We start from the raw sequence: 14,292 nt of genomic DNA, 5'->3' as shown, positions 1-14,292 counted from the left end.
GAGAGGGAGAGGGAAGGGAGGGAAAGAGAGAGATAGGGAGAGGGAAGGAGGGAGACCGAGGAGAAAAGGAGAGAGGGAGAGGAGGAGAGAGAGGGAGAGCCAGAGGAGAGAGAGAGAGATGGAGGGAGGGAGACGCAGAGAGAGGAGGGGAAAAAGAGGAAAGACTGGCAGAAAGAGGGAAGGGAAGAGATCCTGCCCCACCCTCTCTCAGCCCTGGAGCTGGGGGAGAGGAAAGGCAGGCCCACTAACCCAGGGAAGGTGCAGACATGAAATGAGCAGTGAGGGAGAGCGTGGCAGCTGCAGGGAGACTCGAAAGGGAGGCAGGTGCCTGGACTTTTCCCCTGGGGGTGGTGAGGCATTGCAGCATCGATCAGCCATGGAAAATGATGGGTGACAAGCGGTGCCCTTCGTACTCTTGGTTCCCTCTGGCTGAGGCCCCCCGGGGGGGTGCAGGTCTCACCTTGCACACACAGGCAGGAAATCTGGGCGGTGCTCCAGCCTTTGCCAAGCAGCCCCTTTCACCCCCTAAATGGCTCTTCCATGGAAGTCCCTCCTGCTTCCTGGAGGAGGTGGCGGGTGCAGATTGGAAGGCTTGAGTCCCAGCAAAGCTCCCCCTTGTGAGTCTCCTCACTCTCCCGGCAGCCACTTGTCTTACATCAAGATCTTCGACGTGGGCACCCGCTACCTGGTGAACAGAGTGCAGGACCACATCCAGAGCCGCACCGTGTATTACCTGATGAACATCCACGTGACGCCTCGCTCCATCTACCTGTGCAGACATGGGGAGAGTGAGCTGAACCTGAAGGGCCGCATCGGGGGCGATTCAGGCCTTTCCCCCAGGGGCAAGCAGGTGGGGGCTCGGATGAGGGGGGGCCTCTTTGCCTCTCCCCCCCCCCTTGTTTCCTTTCCCCTCTGCCTCTCAACTCTTTCTTCCCACCTTCTCTTCCTTCTGTTCTTCCCCCCTGGTTCATTCGTTCCCTTCTCCACAACTTCCTTCCTTCACGCTCTCTCTTTTGCTCATTTCTCCTTCACTCGCTCCTGCATTCTTGGCCCCCTTCAGCTCATCCTTCCTCTGCTCGCTCCTCCTTTGCTTTTACTCCTTCCTTCCGGCTTCCCTCCTTCATTCGAATCTTCCTCCACTCGCGGCAGCGCAGACATGTCACTTCCAAAGCTGCGCCGTGAAGGCAGCCGGCAGCCATGCACGCGTGCACCCGCCCATCCCTTTGCCTTCTCCCTCAGCCTCCTCTCGGCATTGCTCTCCCGCGCCCCAGGATCGGGCCTTCGCCACCATTGGTCTCGGCTGGGCCCGGTGGCCCTGCCCGCAGTCCTTGCCGCTTCCCCGTCACCCCTTGAATCCAGCCCCGGCTCCCCTCCCATCACCCCACCGGGTTGTGGATGCGCTTCCTCTCCGCCTCGCCGTGTGCTCTCGGGGGCCCTTCTGGCGCCGAGCTGGGCCGCCCCGAGTTTCTCCCGGTACGGTGTGTCGGTTCGGTACTGGGCCTGAAGAGAAAGCCTTCACTTCACCTCTTCTCTCCCCGTTGCTTGGCAGTATGCATACGCCCTGGCAAACTTCATCCAGGCCCAGAGCATCAGCTCCCTGAAGGTCTGGACGAGCCACATGAAAAGAACAATCCAGACGGCTGAGGCCCTTCGGGTCCCGTACGAGCAGTGGAAGGCCCTGAACGAGATAGATGCTGTGAGTGAGGCCGGGGCGGAAGGAGGCCGGCACCCGAGAACAGTGAATTTCTGGGGAGATCCCAGTGTGCACACACGGAACCCCCCCCACATACATACATGTATGTAAGCTCCCTCGATAGACATGCGCATGCCACAAACGTGCAGAAACAAAACCTACATGTGCACTCCATAGACACACATGCACAGGCAGAGCCAAACCCAGACACTAAAGCCCGTGCAGATCCCCTGCAGACACACACACTAATCCCCCACCCCACAGGCTCACACACACACACACACACGCACATGTACAAATCCACCATATGGATATTCCAGAAGCACACGTGTGTGTATACGGGCAGACATGTCTGCGTACCCCAACACACTGAAGCCAGAGACACGCAGCCCTGCCGACCCTCACAGGCCCCCTGCAAACCCTGCACGTCTGGGTGCCCACGTCCCAGCTCTCTTCTGCCCCTTTCTCTGGACGCCTGTGGCGTTTTAGGGTGTCTGTGAAGAGATGACCTACGAAGAGATCCAAGAGCATTACCCAGAGGAATTTGCACTTCGAGACCAGGACAAGTATCGCTACCGCTACCCCAAGGGAGAGGTGAGGGAGGCCCACTAGGGGCCCTGGCCTGGCCAAATCCAGCCAGATCCCCGTACCCCAGCAAAAGCCCGGTGTTGAGCCACGCTCCAGTGTGGCGGGCGCCCATCCAGCTGCCTTTAGGCCCCCTCCCAGCCTCAGATGCCTGCTCCCTCCCCTGAGCTCCCATCCATAGTGTGGCCCAGGAGGGCAGAGCCCATGGTCGGCACTCCCCTGCCCCTGCCTCATGTGGAGGACGAGGAAGGGCACGGCTCATCTCTGTCCCTCGTCCCTCACCTATTTGGGTGGCCGCCATGCTTTCTGGGCCAATGGAAGAAGGGAGGCGCCAAACCTCCCTCTCGTGCAGTGAAGAGATCTGCAGCCCAAGAGTGTGGGCAGTGGGTTGGTGAGAGGGAGGGAACGGGGCTGGGGCTGGGGCTGGGAAGGCCTTGCCCAGAGCTGGCTGGGGAGTTCAAGGACTAGGGCAGGAGGGAGATGCCTCCCAGGTTGCCCTGGCCTGCAAGTGGGTCTCTGCTCCCTCTTCTGGCTCACGTCAGGGTCCGTCTCTCCTTTCTAGTCCTATGAGGACTTGGTACAGCGGCTGGAGCCAGTGATCATGGAACTGGAACGGCAGGAGAATGTGCTGGTGATCTGCCACCAGGCCGTGATGCGCTGTCTCCTGGCCTACTTCCTGGATAAGAGCGCAGGTAGCCCCTCGTGGGCAAGGGAGGGGAGCGAGGAGGCTGGGAGGGGGTAGCCAAGGGCCATTCCCGATACCTGGGCAAGCAGGCTTCGATCCAAAGCAGCACAGAGAGTGGCATGAGGCCGCGAGCTCTCTCAGGGTCCTAAGGGTGCTCAGGATGGGCCATACCAACAGGGAGTTCTTTTTCAAAGCTGGAGGGACTTTTTTTCTAAGGCAGTGCTGGGCCAACTCTTTAAAGAGGGGGCCAAAGCAAAGGAAATGCTCATCTGTCGGTCTGTTTCTAAGGCAACTCTTTCAAGTTTTCATTGTATTGTGGCCATAGTTTGCCCATCACTGCTCTAAGAGCTAGACTACTAAGCGCCATTTTCAAGAGCGAGCCTTCCCACATGGGAAGCCTCCAAAGACAGGGAACAGGCAGAGCCTGCAGAGTAGCATGCCTCGTGCTATGGAGGGGTTTGGAGAGGCTTCATTGATTTATTGTTAACAGAGAAGCATTATTTTTAAAAAAGGATGCCATGACACAGGCACGCCTGGGTTCTCAATGACAGTGCCAGCAGAATGCATCCTTTGGCCTCCCAGAAGGCCAGGCTCAGCCTAACTGGACTCTTCACCAGAGGCCACAGCATCTCATGGCATTATGGGAAGGGACAATATGCCAGAGCTGGGGAAACACTGGCCTGGGAGCCGATATACGTGGCTTGGAACCTCCCCAGCCAGGAGGTGACCCTGGATAAGTTACTTAGTCTCTTAGCCTCAGTTTCCTCCTCTGTAATGGAACTAATATTCACACCAAATACCCGACAGGATTGAGAACTTAGTGGAGTCTGGAAATGGGAGCTATTCTTTGGATTATCTCCCATAATCCCCCTTGGGAGGGGCCGAGGAGGGACTTCTGCATCTCTGGAGGTAGAGAATATTTTGTTTTGGAAAGAGAGAAGGTGGGCTCGTGTCCCTGCCGCGCCCTGCTCGCTGTGTCCTTCTGGCCACTCTCTAAGACTGGATGTTGCAAAGCAGTGGCCAGTCTGTACTGGTAGGGACCTCCCCGTGCCAGTGAAAGTACCAGCCCGCTCCCTAGCTCCAGCTGGGGCTTCCCTCCAAGGTGGCTGCTGATCTCAGTCTCCCCGTGTCCTCTCATCCAGCTGGGTTGTTGCTTGACCTCCTCCCAATCCTCCTGAAGGAATCCGGGCCTCCCTCCGGTGCTCCTGCCATCTGCCATTGCATAGCTGGCCACGTGGCCCTTTAGTCTGGCTGCTTAAGGGCGAGGCCACTTGTGTTCCTACAGCTGGGCCTCTCTTTGTTCCACGGCTTGCCATGGCCAAAAAGCTTATGTGCTGGGGATGAGGCCCTGTGCCCGCAGGAAGTCTGCTCTCAGGCGCGGTTTGCCTTCCTTTGGGCTAGAGACTGTAGACCTTCAGGAACCCAGGCGTGGCACCTCCTCCATCTTCCCCAGCCCCAGAATGCCGTATTGGAACCTACTTGGTGTGGCGGCTAGATGGGTAGATGAGGAGGGGCCTGCGGGGTGCGGGAGCTGAATGGGTGACCCTTTCTTCCTTCCCTTGCAGAGGAGCTGCCTTACCTCAAATGTCCCCTGCACACGGTACTCAAACTTACCCCAGTGGCCTACGGTGAGTGCCACAAGCTACCCAAAGTGCCCCCACTTATGGCAACTTCCTCAAGGAGTGCCCCAACCCTTCCAACCATTAGAATATCCATTTTGGACACGGAAAGAAAGCAGAGCTCACCCCGTGCCATACAGCAGAGTGTGGGCCTTCTGCTGCCTCTCTTCACTCTCCTTCCAAGCTCTCATTGTGCAGTTCCTGGGCCTCTGCTTTCTCTCCGGCTTCTCCCTAGCTCTCAGTGGGCTGCCTCCCCCAGAACCATTGTCATTGTTGTTCAAGCGAAGGGCCTTTTCTCACTCCTCTTCCTTCCTGGCCTCTTGGCAGCTCTTGGCATCGTCTTCCATCACCTTCAGCTCCCAGACATTCTCTCCTCCCTCAGATTTCCTCGCCCTGCTCCCTCCTTGTCCTCCTTCCTTCCTGCCTCCTGCTGCTGCTTCTCCTGGTCATCAGGTCCCCGTCCCCTCACCCCAAGTGTTCCCTGAGGCACTGTCCTGGGCCCCCTTCTCTCTCCCTCCCTCCCTTCTGCCTCTTAATCCCTTCTTTGGTTCTGTTTCTGTCTCCCGGCCGTGCAGGGACTGCCTGCCTTGAAGGCCCCAGAGCTTCCTCCCCACTCAGCACTGTTGTGGGATTGACAGGTTGTTCTTCCCCTTCTCCCATTCTCAGGTTGCAAAGTTGAGTCCATCTACCTGAATATAGAGGCAGTGAACACCCACCGGGAGAAGCCAGAGGTAAGGGCAGGCCCGGGAGCTGTTGCCTCAGTGAGGCTGGGCGGGCTCTGCCCCCTGGTAGCACCTGGGGCCCACCCCACTCACAGGGAAGACAGGGCCCCAAGGGCAGACTAGCTCAGCTGATAGGAGTTTGGGGAGCTCTTTCACCTGGCCCCGGCCTGCTTCTTAGCCCTGTTAAGCCTCGGTTGCCAGACCAGCCAAGAGGGCGTGGATGAGAGGAGTGGGGAAAGCTCATGGCTGCCTCACACAGGTGACTCCAGGGAGGTCCCAGCTCTGTTTCTCGGTCCAAGGTGGGACCTTGCAGCTCAGGGACCTATTACTCCCGCTGTGTCACCAAATTAGGGGTGGGGAAATGAGTAGGGGTTGGGATGGCCATACCACCGAAGATCTTTTCTTTTTTAAGCCCTTGCCTTCCGTCTCGGAGTCAATACTGTGTATTGGCTCCTTGGCGGAAGAGCGGTAAGGGTGGGCCATGGGGGTCAAGTGACTTGCCCAGGGTCACACGGCTGGGAAGTGTCTGAGGCCGGATTGAACCCAGGACCTCCCGTCTCTAGGCCTGGCTCTCCATCCACTGAGCTACCCAGCTGCCCCCCACAAAAGATCTTTGTTTCCTCTGTTTGTTCCTTTGTTTGTTCCTTTGTTTTCCTCATCTGGAAAATGGGCAGCTAGTTGGGCACAGTGATCTCTAAAGTGAGATCTCACAGCTGAGACACCACCTATGTCTGCCATCATGTTTCCAGGGGAGAGGCCGGGGGAAGGCAGGAGACCATAAGGTATCTCTTCTTTCTGTTGGGCCTCAGTTTCCTCATCTGTGTTAGTTGGACCCAGTCTCTCTGAGTTCCTTTTGGCTCAAAAAAAAAAGCCATAGACTCTTTATGGCTGTCAGTGGTGGCCAGTTGGAAGAGTTAATGTCTGTTCCTCCCTCCGGGGCAGACGTGGCTCCACATTGCTCTCACTCCAGCCTCCCTTGTTTCCTGGGTCTCTCTCCCCTTCCACGAGCTGGAGTAATCCAGGAAGGCTCCCCTGGAGGAGCCGGGCTGAACACTGGGGCTCTGTCACCTGTAGTTCTGTCCTCCCTCTTCCATCCACTCAGCTAGCCATGCTCCCACACACAGGAACTTCCACCCTGTTCCTCTGGCCAGCCCCCCACCAACCCCTCCTTGGAAGACCTGAGTGAAGGCCTCCCTTCCCTGAACCCTCAGGTAAACTTCCCCTCTCCTCCCTCTGCCCATAGTCTCTCTCTTTGGGGGGGGCTGCGACTCCACTATCTCCTCCTGCCTCATCAGACACCCCTATTGGCTGGCTTCTGTGGTTCAACCGCGGATTTGCTGAGGGCCTTTGGCGGACCCAGCAGTGCAGAGTGGGGTCAGGAGGCAGTAGCCCTGGAGAGTGTTCCACGTAACAAGCATTCATTAAGCGCCTACTGTGTGCTAAGTGTTTCACAATTCTTCTCTCATTTGGACCTCACACCAACCCTGGGAGCTAGGGGCTATCACAAACCCCATTCTACAGATGAGGAAATGGAGGCAGACAGCCATTCAGTGACATGCCCAGGGTCACACAGCTAGGAAGTGTCTGAGGCCAGATTTCAACTCAAGCCTTTTTGACTCTTAAGCTGTCCGCTGTGCCCCCAGGTGCCCCTAGTCAGTCCTGATAACAAGCAGAGCTCTCTCCTGCCAGCTGCCATCCATTTGGGCACGAAAGCCCAAACAAATAGTGTGGGAGGAGTTGGAGGCATCCCTGAGGAAAGGCTGGAGACGGCCTTGAGGGCCAGCCAGAGCGTTGGGTCCACAGTCCCGAGGCCTGGCCATCTTCGGGGCTGAGACCACCAGCTGACTCGGGGCCCCGGCGCCATTGAGTCACAGAATGGCAGGACCGAGTTCAGCCCGGCTTCCTGGCTTTACAGTCTTTCTCAAGTCTCACAGCAAGGCAGCAACCACAGAGCCAGGCCTGGCCCGGCTCTCCCAAGCTTTCAGACCAGAATTCCAGCTCTAGCCCCAGTCATATCGCCACCCTTCTGTTTCAGAACGTGGACGTCAGCCGGGAACCTGAAGAAGCCCTGGATACAGTGCCAGCTCACTACTGAGCATCTCGGGCCAGGCACAGAGCCAGCTCCTCTCATCCCCCCAGCCAGAGGCCAGCCCGCCCACCTACCCACCATCTCCCATCCAGCTTAGCTTTCTAACCTCACAGCTGACCAGAGAACAGAGCCAGGCCCTGATTTGGCACTTGAGTTTTGGAGACTGAGGCAGACAGGAAAAGGTCGAAGGGGAGGGAATGGAGTAGAGAAGCCAATGACGAAAGGGGGTAGGGGAGACCTGACCAGGAACACTGCCCCCAACCAGGCTCTTACCTATTCCAAGTGGCAGCCAGATCCAGGATTCCCAGGGGCACAGCTGAGGATTGACCCCCAAGCCCGCCTGGCCTTTCAGAGATGAAGCGTGGCTCTGGGTACCCCAATAGCGGCTCCCCTTCAACACAATAACATCCACAAGTTCCCTGTTGGGGGGGGGAGATCATTTGAAATGGTCAGCCCACTTCATCCAAACAATTGGCATTTTGGGAAGTCTTCACCATACAGGTGAAACGAGGGTGGCATTTGCTAACCAATCACCGAAGGACCCGGGGCTCCCATTGGGGGGCCCAGGACAAAGTCAGTGTGGCTCTGCCTCCCTCCTGTGTCCTCCAGGGCCCATGTTATCTGAGAATCGCTAACCTGCCCATGCCAACTCCTTTTGGGACACTGGCAAAATCACTCCCCCTGCTCTTCCTGCTTTGAAAATAAAGAGGGTTGGACTTTATCTTCCCAAGGCCTCTTCCTTCCTAGAACCAATGGAGGGGATTGGATTAGAGAAGCCCTCAGGAAGCATCCAGCTTTGAAGGGAGAGGCTGGTGAACTGTTCTTCCTCAGAATCTGCATCCCAGAGAATTCGAAGCACTTAGCCAAACACGGCGCCAGTCTTGCACAGGGCGCTTGTGATCAGTCCAGAGAGGGGCAGTGGAGCTTAGTGATTAGAGTGGGCGCTAACCCACTTCTAGTACTAGCTACGTGGCTTTCCACTGGGGTTCTGGGTAAGTGGGTTTTACTGTGCGGTACGAAGTAAACAGCCAGACCATGATCTCTGCCAACTGCTCTGATCACACCGTTCTTGCCAGCAAACAGTTGGAGATCTCTGTGCAAACATAAGGCTGCTCACGACAGAGGGATGGAAACCCACAGACCGGGAGTGAATGGTTCATGCCCCCGAGATAGAGCAAGTTTTATTATTGCTATTGGACAGCCCACAGAGGGAAAGAAGGGGACCCAAGTGTGAGAACCAGTAGGAGGGCTCAAAGGGGAGATGGCATTAATAGCCTCTGCTAGTCACAAGGCCATTCCTCAACTCCATCTCTGCCCTCTTGCCGGGGCACCATGGGCTGGAGTTGGGTGGGAGCTGTCCTCCCTGCTAAGGCTGACCCCCAAGGAGGCATCTTCCTTTCCGTTGCTGTTCAAGGATGGTCTTGACACAAACCAAGCCCCGTTCAGTCTTTTGGCACCCCAAAAGCCTGGAGACCACTTAGGGAAACTTTAGGGGGACCCAAGAGTGTTATCCGTTTAGGAAGCTCCTATATGCCAAGCCCTGTGCTAACCAGGTGCTTTCTGCCCACCCCCAAGTAGCCCCGGGGGAACTTGTACTTATGACATATAATATACTTATGAGTATATTGGTAGGATATGCACATACACACGCACACACACACACACAGACACCCGGGGAAAATCTGCCTGGGGGGAGCCAAAGACAGGGTCTGGGGTGCCAAGGCCAAGCAAGTTCTCTTCTCCATGTCCCACCACCCACTCAGGAGGCCAGCCTCAAAGCCAAGGCAACATCTGGGAAGCTGATAACGGGGAGGACGAGAGGCGCACAAAGAGACCACAGAGATCAACTTGCAATTTTATTAGACCCCAGACTACACAGGATGGGTCTTAACTCATAACTACTATGTTCCCGTAGAACGAAGCTGCCGCCTCAAAGGGGGACTTGGACTGGGCGCTCTCCTACCCCAAGAAACTGGCAGAGGCAGAGGCACAGGCTTCAGCCTCAGTTTCAGACTCAGAATCGGTCTCAGCCAGGACATCAGGCTCAGCCAAGGCTGAAGCCGAAGCGGAGGCGGAGGCGGAGGCAGAGGCAGAAGCAGTGGAGGCAGAAGCGGAGGAGGCAGAGGCAGAGGCAGAGGCAGAGGCAGAAGCAGAAGCAGTGGAGGCAGAGGCAGTCGCTGCCTCGTCCTGAAGAGCTTCATTGTACTGGACTGCCCAGCTGCGAGGGTCTCTCCTTTGGATCTAGGAGAAAACAGGGCCAGTCACCTGTTAGAAGCCAGGAAACTCAGCACAGACAGGGCCCCTTCTCCAGACAAGAGGAGGGAGCGGCTGGCGACTGGTCTCCCACCTCCACCTCACCCCATCTATGCTACTACCTTAGCCACGAAGCGAAGGACCTGCATCTTGCTGGTCTCCAGGAAAGCTCTCGGTCCCCAAAGAAACTCAAACTCCTCAGGATCAGTGTAGGGAATCCGGTTGTATTCCAAATACCTTGGAGATGAGGGAAAATAGAGCCTTCATCTCCAAGCTGGGCCTTCTCCCTCCACCCAGACTCCCAGGGACAAAAGCCTAGTCACCTCGAGGAGGCCTTCCCCCATACATATGATCTCATGCCGGCTAATGAGATATAAGGCTGGTAGGGTTGAGTGTGTATGGTCAACTGAGAGACAGTGAGGCAAACACTTCTGCCCCCCTGTGATTGAAGGACCTCATGGGTTTTACTGTACGGTGTGTGGTAAACAGCTTGGCCACGCTCTCCGCCAGCTGCTCTGATCACACCGTTCTTGCCAGCCAAGGGTTGAGGGGGAGACAAAAGGATGACTGTGAAAACCAAGGGGCCAAGAATGACCAATCCCTATAAAAGAGACACTGGTATTTGGAAGCCCAGAGAGGGAAAAGAGGGAGGCAGAACTCAGTGCCCCAATCAACTTCCCAAGACACAAAGCTCAGTGTTGCTCGGGCTCCAAGGGAGGCCTGCTCAGGGGCTACCAACTCACCTCTGGCGGACAAACTCATCAGTAACCAGCTTCTTCACATCCCCAAACAGTGGATGCTTCTTGCTAAAGATAGAAGAAAAAACCAAAAGAATCATCTGGGCAGCAAAGTCAGAGACATTTCCCAACAAGAGGGGCCCTAAGGGGATCCCTTGGGAGAACATGGACATGTTTATTTACCCTGAGGAAGAGGAGCCTTAGATCACTGTCCTAAATATCTGAGGGGCTGGTACTGGGAGGAAAAATTCTGGTTTGTTTGGCTAGCTAGGCTCCCCCGAGCAGGGTCAGGAGCATCGAGTGGGAATTCCCATGAGAAAGGACCTTTCAAGGGCAGTTGTCCCCCAGCAGAATGGACTCACTTAGGAGTAGTGAGCTACCCCTCCTCCACCCCCCAGCCCAGCGAGGCAGGTCTCTAAGCAGAGATGTGTTCAGAGCAGATGCCTCCCCCGAGGGCTGGAGAACTGGGCAAGCAAGGCCCTGCCAATGGTTAAGACTGATTCTTATTTGATAATCATCCCCCTGGATTTGGGGTGGGAAGGACCCTTCGAAGCCACCTAGCCCAAGCTAGAAGTGGACAAGTGTTCCACTTGAAGACCTCTGGTGTGGAGGAGCCTGCTACATGCCTGCTTTGGGATTGCTTTGCTCATCAGCCTAAACCTGCCCCTTCTCCTCCTTCCCACTGCTCCTAGGTCTCTGAATGAGCACGGACTATGTATGCCAGTCACCTAGTCTGACACCCCCCCATTCAGCAAGGACCAATCAGACCTCTTCCAGCTTAGGATCTAAGAGGTCAGAAGACTACAGGGGGAAATCCTGTGTACACCAAAGCATTTATAGCAAGACTTGGTAGAAGGAAACACAATCTAAGGAACTGCTGAAGGAACTGGGTATGGTAAAGGAATAGAATATTATTCTGTTAGAAAATTCATATGAAACAATCCTTTTGGAGTCTCAGTTTTTTCATCTATAAAATGGGGGTGATAATACTTGCATCTTCTACTTAGCAAGACTTTTAGGGACTAAGTACAGTTCTGAGGGGCCTTCCAGTCTTGAAATTCCAGAGAGGCTGGGGCAGGATTTCATTTTGCTCCTTGGCCTTGGCTGGCCTCCTCAGTACAGCTAAAAGGATCTGAGAGGGTGGGGAAGAATACCCATTCTCAGGGTATTTACTGTCAGGTGAATGTTACTGAATATTCAATGATGATATCCACAGGGGTGAAGGGGAGAGAGAAAAAGTACTGAATCACTACACCGTACTCTGGGTTAAGTCGCATCTTCCTGAGCATGTCCCACACCACAGCTGTTGAAGAAAGAGAGAATGCAGAGAAAGGGGATAAATGGGTATAGGTTGATCCCTGAAGGCCCCATTCTGCCTCCCTCCCATAGGAGAAGGAGGGTTAGGGCTACCTACCCTCCCTAGCAGAGTTCCCCTTCATGAAAATGAGGCTGAGAATCACCATCAGAAGTCCCATCTTTGCTGTATCATGTTTTCTGGAAAGCAAACGGAGAAGGCTCTCACCTTCATGGAAGTTTGGTTACCAAGCGAAGTCCCAAGGCCCAGCTAAGCAAATAAGTCTGCCCCCCCCCCCATATCTCAGGGTTTGGGCCTAAGCTCTCATGTCTCCTAAGTACAAGCAAATTCAGATCTAAAACGCCCTTCCTAGATTTCCTTTGGGTTCTGCTCTTCAGCATCAAGTGAGCCTGAGTACCTTCCTCTCTTGGGACTTCATAAAGCAGGAGTGGCTAACACTAGGTCATTGCTGATGGACCTCTCAGTTGCAAAGGCCAGAGTTCCCTACTCAAAGTGCTCTCATCTGTTTCCTGCTCAGGGCAGTTTCCACCCAGTTTGTTGCCATGAGCCTGGAGAGAGCAGACATCACAGGACTTGGGGATGAGAATGGGGGAAATGGGATCAGAGGCTCCCTTCTTACGGTCTCATACTGTCATCTTCTTCCAGAGGCTCCAATTTGTTAAGGAGCACATAAGCAGGGGCCTTGTCATCAATCTCCTTCAGCTCTATTCCAAACACCTGTCAAGGGAGAGGAGACGAGGGATCACATAAAGAGGGAGAGAGGAAAGATCTCAAGAGACTGGGAACTGTTAGGATCAGAGAAAATGCCTTTTTTGACCTGATGAAACCAACCAGCATTTATCAAAACCCAATGTCAGAAAATGAGACAAGACGGGGCATGTCAAAGGGTAAAGGGGTCAAAAGAGCACCAACTCTCAGGGTTAGAGGAACTAACTGGAGGAGAGAATAAAGCTGGGCCTTGAAGGTCAGTGAGGGGCCAGGACAGAGACAGGAAGTGGAAGGGATTCCAGGCAAAATGCAGATAGGTAAAATTCAGGGTCAGGGTGAGGTTATGGGAGAGAACACAGGCCTGGACTTAACATCCAGATACCCTAGGCAGAATCTGGGCAAATGGAAAATGAAAAGGAGGGGCTGGGCTCAAAATGCTAAGTGGGGGAGTCAGAGTTTGAAGATCCCTCGAGGACAAGAGTCCAGGGCTCTAGTATCTGCCCATAAAATGAGAGGGAGCAAGACTGATTTTCTCCAGCTATGGTGTCTGTTCTTCCTGCAGCCGTAGCAGCAGCATCCACCTACCTGTTCCAGCATCTGACCAGCTCGGTTGATGATTTCTGTGGTCATTTCCTTGTATTCTTTAATTATGGTGTTCACAATATCTATGGGGAATAAAGAATGCCCACTTTATTCCCCCCTAAAACTGAGGACTGCCTAGTGGTTCCTCCAGTCACTGACCCACGGTTCTTGACCTCTCCCCAGCACTGGACACAGGCCTATCACTTGCTGCTCTCTGGATTCCCAATTCTGTTCTTTCTCAATCTCCTTTACTGGATCTTTACTCAAGTCACCCATAAGCCTGAAGGGCATGTATCTCTGCCCTGTTACTAACTCCTAGACACAAATGCAGGATTTCAGTCTACCAAGGGGGTGGGAAGGAAGATGATGTAGGGTACCCTCTCAGTCTAGGCACTGGGGGAGTGAGGAAAGAGGGGACCTGGATCCCCACTGGGACTGATCTAAGAAGCAGCAGGTCACTTACCAGTCCGCTTGATGGGTATTTTTGTCTGATCCTTCACTAGCAGGTACTGTACCACCTCACAGACCTGGGGAAGAGGGCATGAGGTTATATCTCAAGAGAGAGAAGCATGGGGGCAACTGGGTGGCTCAGTGGATGGAGAGCCAGGCCTAGAGAAAGTTGGTCAAATCTGACCTCAGACACTTCTTAGCTGTGTGACCCTGGGCGAGTCCCTTAACCCCCATCACCCAAGCCCTTGCTGCTCTTCTGCCTTAGAACTAATACATGGTATTGACTCATAGATAGAAGGGAAGGGTTTAAAGACACACACACACACACAGGGCTATGGCTAGCAGAGAAAGGAGAAGGGAAACTAAGATGACAAAGCACAGGAACTGGGGAGATTTTAAAGATGGCAGGATGAGAGACAAGTTGAGGTAAAGAGATGCTGAGCTCCTACCTTCTTTTCAATCCTGGACTGAGATCTCTGCAGGGGGTTCCTAGGAGCAGGAGCAGGAGCAGGCGCAGCAGCGCCAGCAGCTGCAGCCGCAGCAGCCTCCTCTTCCTCCTCCTCTTCCTCCTCAGGGGGATCTGGTGCCTTGGTCTCCTCTTTTTCTTCCTCGCTATTAGACTTCTCCAACTGCAGTGGCATGAAGAAAGAGAGGAGCCGTGCTTCCCTCGTGCAGGGGTGCTTCCTGCAGCTTTCTCTGGAGGCACAGATTCCCCAATCCCGGAACCTGTCCCTGTCTAAGGGGCCTCAGGGACTGGTGAGCCTCCCTTCCGAACTCTCCTAATGAAAGCGGAGACTGCCGAGTGGGCCTGCAATGCACTCCCTGGAGGCCATGTTGGGAGAGCCTTCCAGGGC

General features: G+C 54.8%; 2 protein-coding genes and 1 non-coding gene across 4 annotated transcripts; 1 reads left to right on the top strand and 2 right to left on the bottom strand.

The window, feature by feature from the left end:
- Positions 1-155: 155 nt before the first annotated feature.
- LOC123254002 (6-phosphofructo-2-kinase/fructose-2,6-bisphosphatase 1-like) lies at positions 156-8,114 on the top strand. 2 transcript variants are annotated; one of them, XM_044683079.1, is made up of 8 exons: positions 156-850; positions 1,550-1,696; positions 2,183-2,287; positions 2,841-2,970; positions 4,529-4,591; positions 5,249-5,313; positions 6,429-6,515; positions 7,340-8,114. In XM_044683079.1, the coding sequence occupies exons 1-8, from the start codon at positions 530-532 to the stop codon at positions 7,397-7,399; spliced, it is 978 nt and encodes a 325-aa protein (XP_044539014.1). In that variant the 5' UTR covers positions 156-529; the 3' UTR covers positions 7,400-8,114. The 2 variants fall into 2 exon arrangements, with proteins under 2 accessions (XP_044539014.1, XP_044539015.1); XM_044683080.1 differs by lacking the exon at positions 6,429-6,515.
- Positions 8,115-9,236: 1,122 nt separating this feature from the next.
- Positions 9,237-14,067, bottom strand: LOC123254001 (non-structural maintenance of chromosomes element 3 homolog; the record flags this gene model as incomplete). The annotated part of the gene is made up of 9 exons (XM_044683078.1): positions 9,237-9,634; positions 9,769-9,883; positions 10,390-10,452; positions 11,644-11,686; positions 11,798-11,877; positions 12,318-12,415; positions 12,992-13,071; positions 13,452-13,515; positions 13,888-14,067. Coding segments are annotated over 9 exons (1,005 nt in total), but the record flags the coding sequence as incomplete, so codon positions are not given.
- On the bottom strand, positions 10,104-10,174 carry LOC123254003. The gene has a single exon (XR_006506645.1). It is a non-coding gene; the product is annotated as a small nucleolar RNA SNORA11 (small nucleolar RNA).
- Positions 14,068-14,292: the final 225 nt, after the last annotated feature.

Source organism: Gracilinanus agilis, unplaced genomic scaffold, assembly GCF_016433145.1.
Source record: "Gracilinanus agilis isolate LMUSP501 unplaced genomic scaffold, AgileGrace unplaced_scaffold12606, whole genome shotgun sequence".
Taxonomy (NCBI): Eukaryota; Metazoa; Chordata; class Mammalia; order Didelphimorphia; family Didelphidae; genus Gracilinanus; species Gracilinanus agilis.
Note: the sequence above shows the minus strand (reverse complement) of the source record. Positions and strands in the feature narration are given on the sequence as shown.

What these genes read in the sequence shown, in the direction of transcription:
- LOC123254002 (XM_044683079.1), top strand. Translation starts at nt 530, where the DNA reads ATGGCTCTTCCATGGAAGTCCCTCCTGCTTCCTGGAGGAGGTGGCGGG. An exon ending in CCCTGAACGAGATAGATGCT is followed by an intron (nt 1,697 to 2,182) that starts GTGAGTGAGGCC and finishes GTGGCGTTTTAG; the next exon opens with GGTGTCTGTGAAGAGATGAC. An exon ending in CTTCCTGGATAAGAGCGCAG is followed by an intron (nt 2,971 to 4,528) that starts GTAGCCCCTCGT and finishes CTTCCCTTGCAG; the next exon opens with AGGAGCTGCCTTACCTCAAA.